This window comes from Polypterus senegalus, chromosome 9 (genome assembly GCF_016835505.1).
Source record: "Polypterus senegalus isolate Bchr_013 chromosome 9, ASM1683550v1, whole genome shotgun sequence".
NCBI classification, from domain to species: domain Eukaryota; kingdom Metazoa; phylum Chordata; class Cladistia; order Polypteriformes; family Polypteridae; genus Polypterus; species Polypterus senegalus.
In genome coordinates this window covers 125102546-125117420 of record NC_053162.1, presented here as the reverse complement: position 1 = coordinate 125117420, position 14875 = coordinate 125102546, and the positions used below count along the sequence as shown (strand labels likewise).

The following is a 14875-nucleotide window of genomic DNA, read 5'->3' as shown; positions in this document are numbered from 1 at the left end:
ATGCAACAGACTGACACATTGTAATTTCAAGTTGCAGTTCAAAGCTGTTGTCTGACAGACATCAATGAAGTCTGTCCTGTCCCGGCATTTGTGAGCTGCCGAGTGCAGACTCCTCCCAGTCCACTATACTCATTCTTAGTCGGAGCCGGGAGACTAACGACTTACTGCTGGTTGACTGAATCAATCTGCAAAACACTACACCAAGGGCCAAAAAACCGTGCCACTTAATTATTTTCAACTATAACTCTGTTATTTCTTGATCGATTTTTACACGCTATACAGGTATATATATGTGAGCTTGGCCATTCCCGGTTTCCCGGGAATTAGAGCAGTTTCATTCCTGGGAATGCGGAACGAAAAATATCCGGGATTCCCTATGTTGTACCGTGTTAGCCATTATGAATGTAGAGAAAAGCCAAGCAAAATGACATCTTTTATTGGCTAACTAAAAAGATTACAATATGCAGGCTTTCGAGGCAACTCAGGCCCCTTCTTCAGGCAAGATGAAAAAGTGACAATGATTCAATATTTCTAAATGTAGCAATACATGCTATGCTTTAATACATTTCATCATAAAAATGATATCTGGTAAAAAGTCTGCTTGGCGATTGCTGCTGTCAGTTCAAGAGGATGCCCCAGAAGTACGAGTGTGAATTTCCCCTTGGGATTAATAAAGTATCTATCTATCAACTGGATCGGTTTTAAGATGAAGTTTACGACGATCTACTTTAAATGATAAATAAATTACAAAGGTTAGTGGACATTTCACAATCAAAGACGAAATTTCCACTTTAATCACTAAATAGACCTTTTCACTATGTCCTTAGTTTTTTTCTCTGTGGCTCAAATACGCTGCAGTACATTCGGATGATGTACTTACAGCACAGAAGATGGTATGTGAGATTTTTAAAATGTATTGTGTTATTATGTTGGTGAATATAAAAGCACCACGATTGCATTTGTATGTCGGCATTTTGCACACACATCAATTCCCAGAGGATCCTCAAAGCGGCTTTCTGTCACATGTAGATAGTAAACAGAGAATCCGGCATAATGTTCCAACTTGATCACACTGCGTCCTCCGACTTTTTGCAAGTAGTGAAACTTGCAAACGCATTGCGTTAATTTCGGAGGATGTGCTCAGAGGACGCATCAAATAAACGCTGGGAATGCGTGGCAGCCATGATGCGTGCGTTTATGCGTTCCGAGTGTGAAGTATAAACGGGACCTAAAGTGACATAACACCATACCAACCATGGAGCCCGGCTATCAGACACTTTTATCCAAAGTTACAGGCTGCGTTAAAACCAATAGCAAGCAGAGAGAGCATTAGTGAATATCTTGCATCCCTTTGGATTATTTTATAAAAACGAAAAGGGACATGAAGTTTTTTCTAACTTTTATTTACAGGAAAGATAACATATTAAAATACCCTTGGAACGTACAAAAGCAAAAAAGTGTTTTATGTAAAATTTTCAGTTCCTGCCACCCTTCACATAAATTGTCAAGTGTTGTTTGTAGCTTTACACATAGTTAATTTATTACTTTGTTATTCTCATTAAATAACATCTCTTTGACTCTGTCATCTAATATATGCGATATTTAAGGGTGAACCACACTTTCAAAAAAAGTCTAAATGTATAACTCTTGAAAACATAAACACAGTCACAGAAAAATGTGTGGCTCTTGTATACCTCTAACTAATCCTATCAAGACAGTTTGCATTGTATCACTGTTGGGCCACAAATGCTTGGCCACTGCCTAGCATTATTTTAATTTACTCATAGACAAAGTAACAGAAATGGATAGTTACCCGCTGTGGTAGATAGGGGCCGCTCTCGCTCCCTTGAACCCCTGTCCACGACTCCAGACACCAGGTAAAAGTCCAAATATTGACTTTATTAATTCACCATAGTGAACAAAGCACACTCTCCACCACTATACTCATAAAATCACAAATACTAATCACAATAAACAATCCTCCAGCTCCCAGATGCGTTGCCACCCTTCCACCCAGCTCAGCTCACCGTCTGGGAGCTCCCACAGTCCTTTTATATTCCCTGACCCGGAAATGTTCCTAATCCCCAGTCCATGTGATTCTCAATCACTTCCGGGTCAGGTACAAGTTCTTTTCTTCACCCCGGAAGCACGTCATTCCTCTTGTCCACGTGTGCTTCCGGGGCGTAGGGAAAATATCCATTGCTCCTCCCTGCAGCATCCCCTAGTGGCCCCCCTGGCATCCAGCAGGGTTGTGCATAAAAACTCCATTGTCCATGATGCCCTGCTGGTCTTCTGGGGACCTCCATGCTGCAAGGAGGGCTCCACCTGGCGGCTTGGGGGTATTGGCCGGGATAAATGGCCAGCCATCCTCCACACCGCTTAATATCAGACATAAGAAATAGGACTACTGAGATTTTAAAATTGTGACATGTTACTTGTCCTACTGCAGATAAAGCTAGACCAAATTTCAATATAATTTTACTGAAGAGATTCCTCCATGCTACTCATTTACTTAATTGTGCACATAATAGTATATTAATACAATGCAATTACAAATATATGGTTAATAAAAAGCACTAAGAAACTTTTGGAATAATACTAACCACCAAGTTCCCCTCAGCAGCTGCCATTTTAAAGGGAGTCAAGCCTTTGTGATTTTGGATGAAATCTAAAGGGAGCTGTCCAGCATTTGGCTTATCATACGACATAATTAAATCAAATATCTTGCAGGAGGTGCTCTTGTTTGGTTGAAAAACCAGTATGTGCAAAACGGTGTTACCTGAGAAAGACAGAAAAAGTAATTTAAAACTAGTGAATGTAGTTAACAATAAAAGCAACTAAATTGATAAAAAAACACACATTCATTGTTACACAATGATGCAAATACTCCAAAAAACATGCCCAAAAAGGAGCCAAGAAGTAAATATTATTGGAAGGATTGCAAGTGGGTTGAAGAGGTGCAATAATTAACGGATGTAGTATACACTACACTAAACAAGAACATTTAAACTTCCTTACTTTAGACATTTAAGGTAAATGCTGGATACATAAAATGTGCACAATGCTTTGGAAAAGAAAATACATACTTAAAAGGTGAACAAGGGATGGGAGTTATGGGGGGTATTTAGAATATCTAGCACTGTTCAATTCAAACATTTTTAGTAGAGCCACAAAGTCTGCAAATTCATACTGCAGTCATATGAGAAGCAAAACATCTTCCTGCTTTTTGTTTTACTTCTGAAGATTAGTTATACGTTGACATGTATGTTCTTCTCATGCATATATTTAAAAAATGCATACAATAGTTACTAGTTTTAGGATTTAGTCAACAGAAAATGTATTTAATACTTTCTATAAACCTGAAATACCCAAAATGTTAAAATAGTGAGTGATTTGAAAAGGAACAACCAATCCATTGCCATTTACACCCAGTCATTTTTCAATGGATCAATTATCAATGCTTTTAAAAATAAATAAAAAGGAAAATACACTAGAGAATTATTGCACTTTTATATATTAAAGATAACAAAATAATGACACACGGCCTTGGTTAAATTTTGTCATACAACTTGTGATCTTCTTTAAATGTGTAGAGGAATTTAATAAACAGGTAAATAAATTCTAATTAAAAATGTAATGACGAGTAGGAAATAAACTAATTATAATAAAAGTCTACCACCACTTTTGCCTGTCAAAAACAGGACAGAAATATTACCAGTTTAAAATAATATAAATGTATTGTGCTGCAAAGATAAGGTGGTTAAAAGGAAAAAAAAAAAAGCTGACTGGAAAACTAAACAGCTCACCCAAACTGTCTTGAGCATGGATATTTGCCCCTTCTTCAATCAACAACTTCACAATCTCTTCATTCCCAACACTGGCAGAAAATGACAGAATGTGTTCACCTGAAATTCAATGTAGAAAAGCAATTATCCACTAATCCATCCATCCATCTGTCTGTCCTTCTATACCTGCTTATCCAGAGTAGGGTCACATGAAAACTGGAGTCTGTCTTAGCAAGCACTGGGTGCAAGGCAGGAACAATCCCTGGAAGAGGCACCAATACATTAGGCACCCCCACACTAGGGCCAGTTTGAACACCACCAATTCCCCTGAACTGCATGTCTTTGGGCTATTGGAGGAAATTGGAGTACCTGAAAAAAACCCACAAGTACACAAATAGACCACATGATTTCTGTGCAGGAAGCACCTGGGATGAAAACCTTAGTCTCTTTGCTATAAGGCAGCAGCACTACCATTGCATCACCATCCCACACAAAAGGAATTATAAAAGTTTGATACATACACAAAAACACAAAAATACCAGAAAGAAGCAAATATAACTTCTTGTTTTCAGATTAATTAACAGAAAGATTACATTAGAAGAGCAACAGCTTATTAGGAAAGAACTTGTGCTACAATGATGCAAGAACTAAAACGGAACATTTGCCAGATTATATTAGGTATTATAAAACAGATTTAGGAGTAAATTTTCACTCAAGCATTTTCACTATTTTTTAAAATTCAATTAAATGAATTTACTAATTTTACAGAATCAGGCAAATGAAAGAAAACAAATAACTCTAGCATATGTACAGTACTCAGTAAACTCATTTATAAAATTAATCTAATGAAGACTACAGACCAAACAAGTTCTCCTTTAGAAGCTTGTTTATCTCAAACTTTTCAAAGACAAAATTTTAAAATCTTGTCTAAACAATTGCTTAAGTTTTTTTGTTCTTTGTTGTAATACAATCGAGTAAAATTTTCCTGGTGTAAATCTGTGTATCCTAGAGAGGTCCACCTGTTTTACTTTCAGTTGGCTCCTTCAAGAGGTTTCAGCACACAGATAGATGAATGTTGTGGTTAACCACTAACTATGAGAAAATGCAGCTTGTGCTGCAGAGTTCACGGTCTCTCTGAGAGGCCTGAACTACTTTATTTGCAAAACTTAGTATTTCCTTATTTTAATAGAGCCTTGGACCCCTTTATACACATGGGGTCTGAATATAATAAAAATAGAAGTCTGTGTAACTGTCAATTTATGCACTAAATTGTTTCATATTAAAAACTGGCTTTTTTTTGTCAGCCTTGTTTTGCTCGGTTTTTGAAACGGTTATTAAAAGGTCATTTGTGCTCTCTCTCTGCTCTAATGTTGGTAGAATTCTACAGCTCCCTCAAAAAAGAAATTAATTGGGTGTGAAAAGAGCCAGTAAAATAGCAACATGTGCTGAATGGTAATGGATGTATAACTGTTTAAGAAAGCACTAGATGGGAATGTTTCTTGATAATGATAATAAATCATTATAAAGGTTAATAGCCCACTAAAATGAAATTCTATCTAAAGGCCAACTTACCAAAATACACAAGATTTTGTATATTCTTTTGAAAATAAGACCCAGTCACACGTGGTGTGACCACATCAGCTCCCCTGCATATAAGCATCTTGAGAAGATTAATATTTTGATTTACCACGGCAATGTGCAGTGCCGTCTGCCCTGAAAATCAACAACAACAAAAAAAAAAAAAAATCTAAAATTAGTAGCATGAACAAGTATGGTTGAAAAGAAATAGAGAACCTGAATGAACAGAATACATTTAACAGAAATAATTCATTTCTGTGTTAAGCGATGACAGAGGTTTATTACCTCATAAGGACAATTACCTGCATAGAGATCAGAGTTCATGGGTTCATTGATAAGGGCAGGTGCTGCATCCATTAGAGCCACAGCAGCTTCCAGGTTATCAAAGAAAGCTGCAACATGTAGGGCAGTTTCACCAACAGCACCTAATGAGGATTGTATAAAACCTGTTTTTACTGAAACGCCAATATACAGTATACTGAATGGGTATTTGTTAAAGAAAGTACCTCTTTCAAATATATCAACTGATGGGCTATTAACCAAATTCTTAATGGATGTCACATCATTTTCCTTAGCAGCAAATAAAAGTGGGCTTTCATTAATCCTAAAAGAAGACAGAACAACAAATGTGAGAAATACAACTTGGTGCCAAAGGGCAATTCATCCATGCCGATTCCAGGAACACTGTAATGTAATAAAATACACAAGGAAAGAACTTTGTGCATGTGTGCCTATAAACTACCTTTTTAATAAACTGATTTAATTCAAAAGATGGATAAATTAATATATATTTATTAAAAGACCAATAGAAAGGATCTCTTGAACTCCTAATAGATTGAGCCTTCTGAATTTAGGGCTGACAGGAATGGATTACTGTATGTCAAATTTACATCCAGTTAAACACACACCACTATCAAACCTTAATTATAATTTGCCTTAACTAATATTGGGACAAAATTTTTTAACATACTGTATATGTACAATCTCACCAAATGACAACATGCTATATACAGAATAAATAAAATGAGTTGCAGGACTGATTGCCATTTGATTTTGATAGATAAGACACATGTTGCCAGTTGCCCAGATCTAAGCAGTGCAAAAGTTTTTAACCAACTGGCAATAAAATCATTATGAACTTTATCAAACACTGCAGAATATGCAATAATGCATTTCCAAATGTGTACAAGATAGACAGATTATTTGTCAAAATGGTAAATTTAGCAATGCTTTTGTACAGCACCAGGAAGACCTCTCTTTCTAGCCCATGATGTAAATTTGGTAAAAATGAATAATTACTCAGACTATTTTTCTTTAAAACCTATAGTACCTATTGAATCACTTAAAACAACATTTTTCTCTAATGTTATCTTTATGGAGCAAAACTTGTTAATTGTGGGGGTCTGTACAGTAACTATTGTAATAAATGCCTCCTGGCAAATGACAGCCTGTGGACATCAGCATCTTTCATTTAACAGGTTTGACAACATGTTTCAGTAATTCCTTTTTCATAAGGAAACAATACATACAGCACATACACATTATATATATATATATATATATATATATATATATATATATATATATATATATATATACACACATACATACATACAATATTATATATATATATATATATATATATATAGTGTCGAGGATGCCAGGGGCCACGACCTGGCCGGGATGCCTTGGAGGACCGGAAGTGGGCGTGCGCCCATCTGGAATCATGTGGGGGCCGCCTTCCTGTTTGCTTTGGGGGCCACGGGTTCAGGGCATGGAAGCCCCACCCTATAGGGGTCCGTGGTCACCTCCAGGATGTGCCCCAATACCTTGGGGACTTTTGACCTCAGCACTTCCACCACCCCTGGAAGTGCTGGGGGGAAGATTTAAGTGGACACCCGGAGAGCTGCCGGGAGAACATCCGGCACTTCCGTCACGCTGGGGTGTGGCCAACGACGGAATGCCGGGAACCACCTGGAGCTCATCCGGGAGAATATAAATGGGGCCGTCTCCCTTCATTCGGGGCTAGAGTCGGGCGGAAGAAGGACAAGGCACGAGAGAGGTGTGGAGGCGGCCGGAGAAGAAGGCATTGTGAGGCCAGGGCTGACTGTTGGGGTTTGTGCACATTGAATTGGGACTGAGTGACCAATAATTATTGCAAATAAACACGTGTGGTGGTTGAAGAACAACATGTCCGCCTGTCTGTGTCCGGGTCAAGTCCACAATATATATATATATATATATATATATATATATATATATATATATATATATATATATATACACACTGTATATGGTGAAATTATATAGTGAAATAGAACGGCCCGGACACACACAGGTGGACACCGTTTCAGTCATCACCACACGTTTATTTACACTAATATATACAAAGTCTATGTGCACCGCCACCAAACGCCCCAGTTCCCCAAAGTCCAGGCTCTCAACAGTCCTTTCTCCACACACAAATCACTTGGGCCTCTCCTCGCCTCCTCTGCACCGACCTCGTCTTCCTCCTCACCCGACTCCAGCCTTGATTGCAGGGCGGCGGCTCCTTAAATAGGCGGCTGATTGCCGACCATACCTAGCCACCTGTGACAAAAAAAATATATATATTTATATTTATTTATTATATACTGTATACATTTTTTGCCACAGGCATTCTTGCTTGTCATGAGCAATTCCAATGAATTTCTCAAAATAAGGAAACTGCAACAAACCCTGTGTGTGATCCCACCAAGCATTTTACATTAATTAAATTTAATTGTTTGTTTATTGGCTCTTTATGTTTTCATAAAAAGGTTACTTTATTACTAAATGACCAACCAAAGCAAACTGGAATATTCTGTAACCGTTTATGTTAATCTTTTAATGACTTAGTTCAGAGGCCAACATTATATCACAAGAAGAACAGAAATTTTTTCAGTCCAATGGAATATTTCTAATTATATGATCAATGTACAATTTTAATCAGAAGGAGGAAAGCAATAGGCTTAATTAATCTTATGCTTTTGTAAGAATAAATGGATTTATCTTCATTTAACAAAACAATTTCAAATTTTACAATAATTTCAACCTTTCTAGACCAGAGATATCCTGTTTGCATGCAAAAAAAAAAAAAAAATACAAATGGAGTTACAAATATTTTATAAGGATTGTTTTGACTAAAACAAAATTGCTACAAAATTATCTGAAGCAAAAGTTATTAAAAATATTAACCATGCATTTTTAAACAGATTCAAGAAGGAACATCAATCTCCGGATCCTTTCTGCTTGGGTTTCCTCTGGTTGTCTTCCACCGTCCAAAGACATACTGGTTAGGTGAATTGACAATGCTATATTGGCCCTAGAGTGTATTTGGTGTGTGTATGTATGTTCAATCTGTGATTGACTGGAGCCTTTTCCAGGGTTTGTTCCTGGTTTGTGCCCTATGCTAGCTAGGATAGGCTCAGCACCAAAGCCACAATCCTGGATTGGATTATATGGGTTAAATTTTTTTTTTTTTTAAACTTTTCTTTGCTGCCATCTTCATTTTCTTCTACAGCCTCTAATTTTTCTTACAGTCTATTTACATACTCCTGTCTTTAGAATCATTAGAAGAAACCATACAATTTAATTCTTCATCTTTAACTGGTTTCTGAAAGCTCAAATTAGATATTGACAATTTTTTTTTTTTTTTTAAATTGTTCTGCTCAACTGATCACTGATATCATACAATGCATACCTCATGATTCTTCTATAAGCAATTGTGACAGATAGGGGGCGCTATTGCTCTTTTGAACCCTTGTCCAAGATGCCAGACACAATGTAAAAGTCCAAATATTTGACTTTATTTTCCAGTAACGTGCACAAAGCACTCTCCACCCTACTATACTCATAAATCACTAATCAATACACTACAATAATCACAATCCACTACTCCCAGACATGTTGCCACCCTTCCACCCAGCTCAGCTCGCCGTTTGGGAGCTGTCACAGTCCTTTTATAGTCCCTGACCCGGAAGTGTTCCAATCCCCAGTTCATGTGATCCTTATCACTTCCGGGTTAGATAAAAAGTCCTTTTCTTCATCCCGGAAGTACGTCACTTCTTCTGTCACTTTGCCTATGACGCACTTCCGGGTTATAGGGCACATACGACTCTTTGCTTCTCCCTGCAGCTCCCTCTAGCGGCCCCTGTGGTATCCAGCAGGGCTGTGGAAGAAAACTCCATTGTCCATGATTCCCTGCTTGTCTTTGGGGCACCTCCATGCTGCAGGGGGGGCTCCATCTGGCGGCCTGGGGGTATTGGCCTGCCATAGACCACACAATGTAGTTTATCATGTTTAAAGTTGACAATAATTTTCAAAAATGTGTGTGGTGCACATTAGTCCACTGAGAGCAAAGTCTTTTTGCATTATACACAAAAGAATCTACCAAGCAAAAAAAAAAAAAAAATACCTCATACACCCAACAAAAATTAACTAAAAAACACACACATCTCAAACAAAAGACAAAACACATATCTCACTGAAATAATGAATCATTAGTCCATGACCATAGATCTCCTTGAAATGTGCGAACAAAAGGTAACTTTCTAACTTGACCTGATCCAAGACATGAGTGTCCCTGAAAGTAAACTATACAGCAGATTACTCCTGCAGTGGGGAAAAAAATAGAAGAGTACTCAAACACTGCAATTAACTGCTTAGTGTTCTTACATGTGTTATTTGCAGGCTTAGCATATTTCAGGAAAAGGGGAAAACCAGTTTCTGGTTTGGCTATAATGAGTTAAAAGTGAAACAGCTGAAACATATTTGACAAGAAAGTGTTATGAAATTGTCAGCATTTCAACCTGAAACTAATGAAGGTATGTAAAGGTTGGTTTATAATTTGTTAAGATCAATAAAACTGATATAAAAAGACCTGTCAAAAACCTATATTAAAGCTTAATGAGAGTTTGTCAAGTATGCAGATCCACACAATTTAATGCATCTCAATCAAATATTGCATAAATTCACCATAAATACAGTACAATATTATGGGCTATGTTTGTTTCCCCCAAAGTTTAAGTTTGTTCTGCTTAAATGTTTCATTAGCTTTATATACAATAAATGTTGAGAGGATGATGGCGTATTGTTGAGCAATGTTGCCTCATAGCTCCAGAAGGCTAGAGTTACATATCTGGGCTTGGTTATTTTTTTGGACTTGAACATTCTTTTCACTTCTACATGGATTCTTTTTCAACCATCACTTTAGTTAGCTCCCACTCTCAAAATGTATGGTGGTTAGTCTGACTGGCTACAAGACAGGTCCAGTAAAAAAAGTGTTGGAGGATACATGAGATAGTGTTGTAATTGAAAATGCTTGATCCAGAATTAGACCCCTGCCTTTAGCTGCTGCTGAAATAAGTGGGTTCTCAAAGTGAATTTGGATCAAAGTCACTCAAAAGGAACATTAAGATTTTGATTCCTAAGGTATAAAATCTGATGTCAATTACAATGATCCAGATAAATGACATCCAACATTGATAATTATAAAATATTCAAATGGTTATTTTCTGTCACATGCTAGAATTTCTGCTAAAGTGGCATGATAGTTGCATACAACGGTTGTGTACTGGTCAGATAAATAATAAAAATCTTATATAGCCAGGTACACTTACAGAAAACCCCAAGCGCATAGAGTGATTTGGTGCTTTTTCATTGTAGCATTAAACAACAACTAAAAAGAACAGTTGTAAAGAAATAATGCAATTAGAAAAGGTTCATTTTGACAGATGGAACAACTACATAAAGAAATGTATTTTAAAGATTTGAGGCGCATGCTTTATTTGAATAATCCTAGGAAATAACAAAAAATTTCAAACAGTGAAGAAAAACGTGTGTTGAGAGTAGTTCTAACAAAACAAAACAGGTTAGAAGTATATGACAAGAGCAAAATTACACTCATGTGCAGCAAAATTACACTCATGTGCAGAAGAATACAAGTTACTGCCTTGCTTTTGAGCAACCAGCAGTATACACATACGTGTGCAAACTGAGGCGTAGCCCATGTTGGAGGAATCAAGTTACACTGAAGATGCCAAGAATGTAATAAAAACTATTGTATCATACAGGATTTTCCTGAAGTTTCCCTAAAAACAAGAAATTCAATAAATTGAATACATTCATTGTGTTAAGAGGAAACAATCTTTCATGCTCCAGTGCATTCCTTTGAGCTGTCAAAACCACCTCAAAAGGGAAATGCCAAGTTCATCATGGTGACTAATTTCAGAAAACCAAATTTTAAAAATACATAAAAGTCAACTTCCGTTTAACCACCACACATCGGAATGCCTGTAATCCACCCAATGCTCATCCTATATGAACCTTTTACTTTACTTTAAGGTACAGGTGTAGCTTAATACCAAGGCTTTTATCACAAATACTAATACAGGTGTACTAATGGACCTTGGATCTCATACTCTTAAAGCACCTACTATTTTATAAGGCATTGTTATTTATTCATTTATATGCTGCCTCTGAAGCCACAAATAAAAAAAATAAAACTTTATATACATCTTCAGCGCCTGTCCTCTGTATTTGCATGTTTTAAACATCTATTAACTTGGGCTCCCTCTTCAAAATGCATGCCCATAAAGCTTGCTCCTCAAGCTCTTATTTTCAAGGCGCCTTTCTCACATCCTGTCCGGTTTTATACTTGCCTTCTCTGACAGCATGCCTCATATGCCTTTACTTCTCCTCATGTGTCTCACACTCACACTTCCGTTCAATGCTTAATCAAAGCCAAATTGACCAATCACACCAAAGTCAAACTGACGAATCAGATTGCTACTGTTTTGTTACATACTAGATAATATTTTTGGTGTTGGAACCTATTCTTAGATATTTTTACTGAGTGATAACCCTGTATTGGTGACAATGTCAATATTGACTAGCCAACATTTTCCCCATGAATAACACACATTAACAAACACTAAAGGCAAGTTTGATATTTCCTATAAAATAGTGTATATAAAGGGGAAATAAGTTTTATACTCCTCCCAGAAATAACCTGACACAGGAGTGTTTAATATTGGATTAAATTTAGTTTCAATTGATCTTTTTAACGAGAAACCAGGATATGTGTTTTTCACAAGTTTATTTGAAATTTACCGGCAAGTGAACAGAGAGGAATAATTTTTAGTTTGTTGGCAGCTGACTCATCTAAAATTTCAGTACACATATCTATACCTGATCTGGGGAATTTGGAGGCAAAGTCAACACCTTGAACTCTGTGATGTTCCTCTGACCATTCTTGAGCAACTTTTGTTGTATTTGTTCATTTAACCCCTATCTGTTGTGGAGGATGGCCGGTTGTTTATCCCGGCCAATACCCCCAAGCCTCCAGGTGGAGCCCTCCTTGCAGCATGGAGGTCCCCAGAAGACTAGCAGGGCATCATGGACAATAGAGTTTTTATGCACCGCCCTGCTGGATGCCATGGGGGCCACGAGAGGGGGCTGCAGGGAGGACCGAAGAGTTCTTCGTGCCCTATGACACGGACGTTCGTCATAGGAAGAGCGACGGGCTTCAGGGGTGAGAAAAAGCATTGTTTACCCTGACCCGGAAAGAATAAGGACTTATGGACTGTTGGATTGGGAACACTTCCGGGTTGGGGGATATAAAAGGACTGTGGGAGCTCCCAGACGTGGAACTGAGTTGGGAGGCAGGGTGGATAAGCGTCTGGGAGTGGAGGATTGGTTTATTGTATTTTGTGATTTATTATTGGAGAATTGTGGAGAGGAGTGTGCTTTGTGCACATAATTAATATAATAAATAATTATTTGGACTTTTATCTGGTGTCTGACGTGTGGTCTGAGGGTACAAGGGTGCAAGAAAACCCTTAAATCTGTCACACTGTATATATTAAACAATACATCATCATAACTGTGATGTTGAAATCTTTTGGTGTTTTGAGGTAACACAACAGCTACAGAAACAAAGAAAAGAACACTTTAATGTGTTAAGCAAACATTAATTTTTTTATTATAAAAAAAAACTATTGGTAAGTGAAACAATTTGCACAAAACGTGGTTTCACAAGAAAACAGTTTCATGGTTTAAAAAAAAAATATATATATATATCTAATTCAAAATGTTATCACTTTTAAAAAATTTCTTACCTCTGACTTTGTTTTAAGTGAGCTTCATCAATCTCTTGTTTCCAGTCTTTCTTGTGTTGGTATCGATACACTAGCTCATTCCACCACTTATATAGTAAACTTCTGGCTCTTAAAGGTAGTGGAAGAGACATATTGGTGGTCAGTTATCTAGAAAAGATGACAAAATATATTTGTGATTATGTGTTTGTGAACTTACTCTGGGCATTCTATATGCAGCATCATCAGTAATAGGTAGTCAAGAAATGGTATTCTTTGGAGTTTCTGTTCCAAGAAGTGAATCAACAACTTCAAAATAGTTGAATTCATCTTGAAGAAATTCAATTCACAAGTGATTGTACTGCAATATTTAAGGACAGACAGACATACCTACCTATGAACCTCAAGAATTAGTGCAACTCAAGAAACAACAAGGCCCTAAAGGTTCAAAGTTCCTTTTCAAAAGGAAAGCTCAGATTCTCAATCAGTTTAATAGATCATTCTTAAATTTCTCACAGACCTATTTAGAGATTTCATGTTTTGTCACTTCATACAAAAATTTTCTTGATCTTAAAAAGACTATACTAAAATGTTCAGAAGGCACTGTACAATTGTCTACAATGTACAGGAAGAGTCTTTCTGCATAACCTATTTAAAGTTTTTAATTTCAAGCTTGCTTTAATGATTCAGTAGAATGTTTCAGCTGAAGTACAAAGCAACATGAAGGTTTGCTTAATATGTAATCATGCAGTAGTCTGAACGCAGTAGACATACAGTACATGCATGCAGATATGTGCAACAGGCACATGAAAACAAATCACAGAAAACTAAATACAGCAAAAAGTATTAAAAATTACCAAAAATTAAATTTTAAATTTGTAAGCATTTCAACACACAAGCACAATAATAATACAAATTCAGAACGGTTTATGACATTTGTCAAGTAACTGCATGATTAACTTGAAAATCTAATTGAATGTAAAACTAAAAACAATTATAATGGTTTTTTTTCATGTGTATGTTCCAAGGAAGAAAAAAATTACATGGTTGAAGTTTCAATAATTGTTATTATAACTTTTTGCAGTTCTATTAATGACTAGCAAAATACCCGTGCTTCGCAGCGGCGAAGTACTGCCTTAAAATTTTTATTAAGAAGAAAAATAAACCTTTTTAAACTGAGGGAAAATATACCAATAATTATTTGTTAATGATCTCTTTGTATACCACATTGTGAGTTCGGCCCCCCGGTTGTAATATAACCAAGCTGTGCGCTGAGCTTACTCTTGAGCATGCAACGTACAGTTGGCCATGTGAACAGCAATCTTGTTTCATATCTCACAGCTTGGATTGCTGCTGTCATAATCGGTTTGAGTTTCATGGTTTGTTTCAATTACGACA

The 14875-nt window shown here is 36.8% G+C and overlaps 1 protein-coding gene across 2 annotated transcripts in view; it reads right to left on the bottom strand.

The window, feature by feature from the left end:
• LOC120535726 (transient receptor potential cation channel subfamily V member 5-like) overlaps positions 1-14875 on the bottom strand; it is a 68167-nt gene that overhangs the window by 35671 nt on the left and 17621 nt on the right. For both annotated transcript variants that reach the window (XR_005634965.1, XM_039763752.1), the window contains exons 3-8: positions 13502-13648; positions 5870-5967; positions 5666-5788; positions 5358-5498; positions 3807-3905; positions 2604-2779 (exon numbers count right to left, since the gene is read on the bottom strand). Coding sequence is in view for 1 of the 2 variants with exons in the window: in XM_039763752.1 (XP_039619686.1) it covers positions 2604-2779; positions 3807-3905; positions 5358-5498; positions 5666-5788; positions 5870-5967; positions 13502-13632 (768 nt within the window). In the remaining variant the exon portion in view is untranslated. The remainder of the gene's footprint in view (positions 1-2603; positions 2780-3806; positions 3906-5357; positions 5499-5665; positions 5789-5869; positions 5968-13501; positions 13649-14875) is intronic.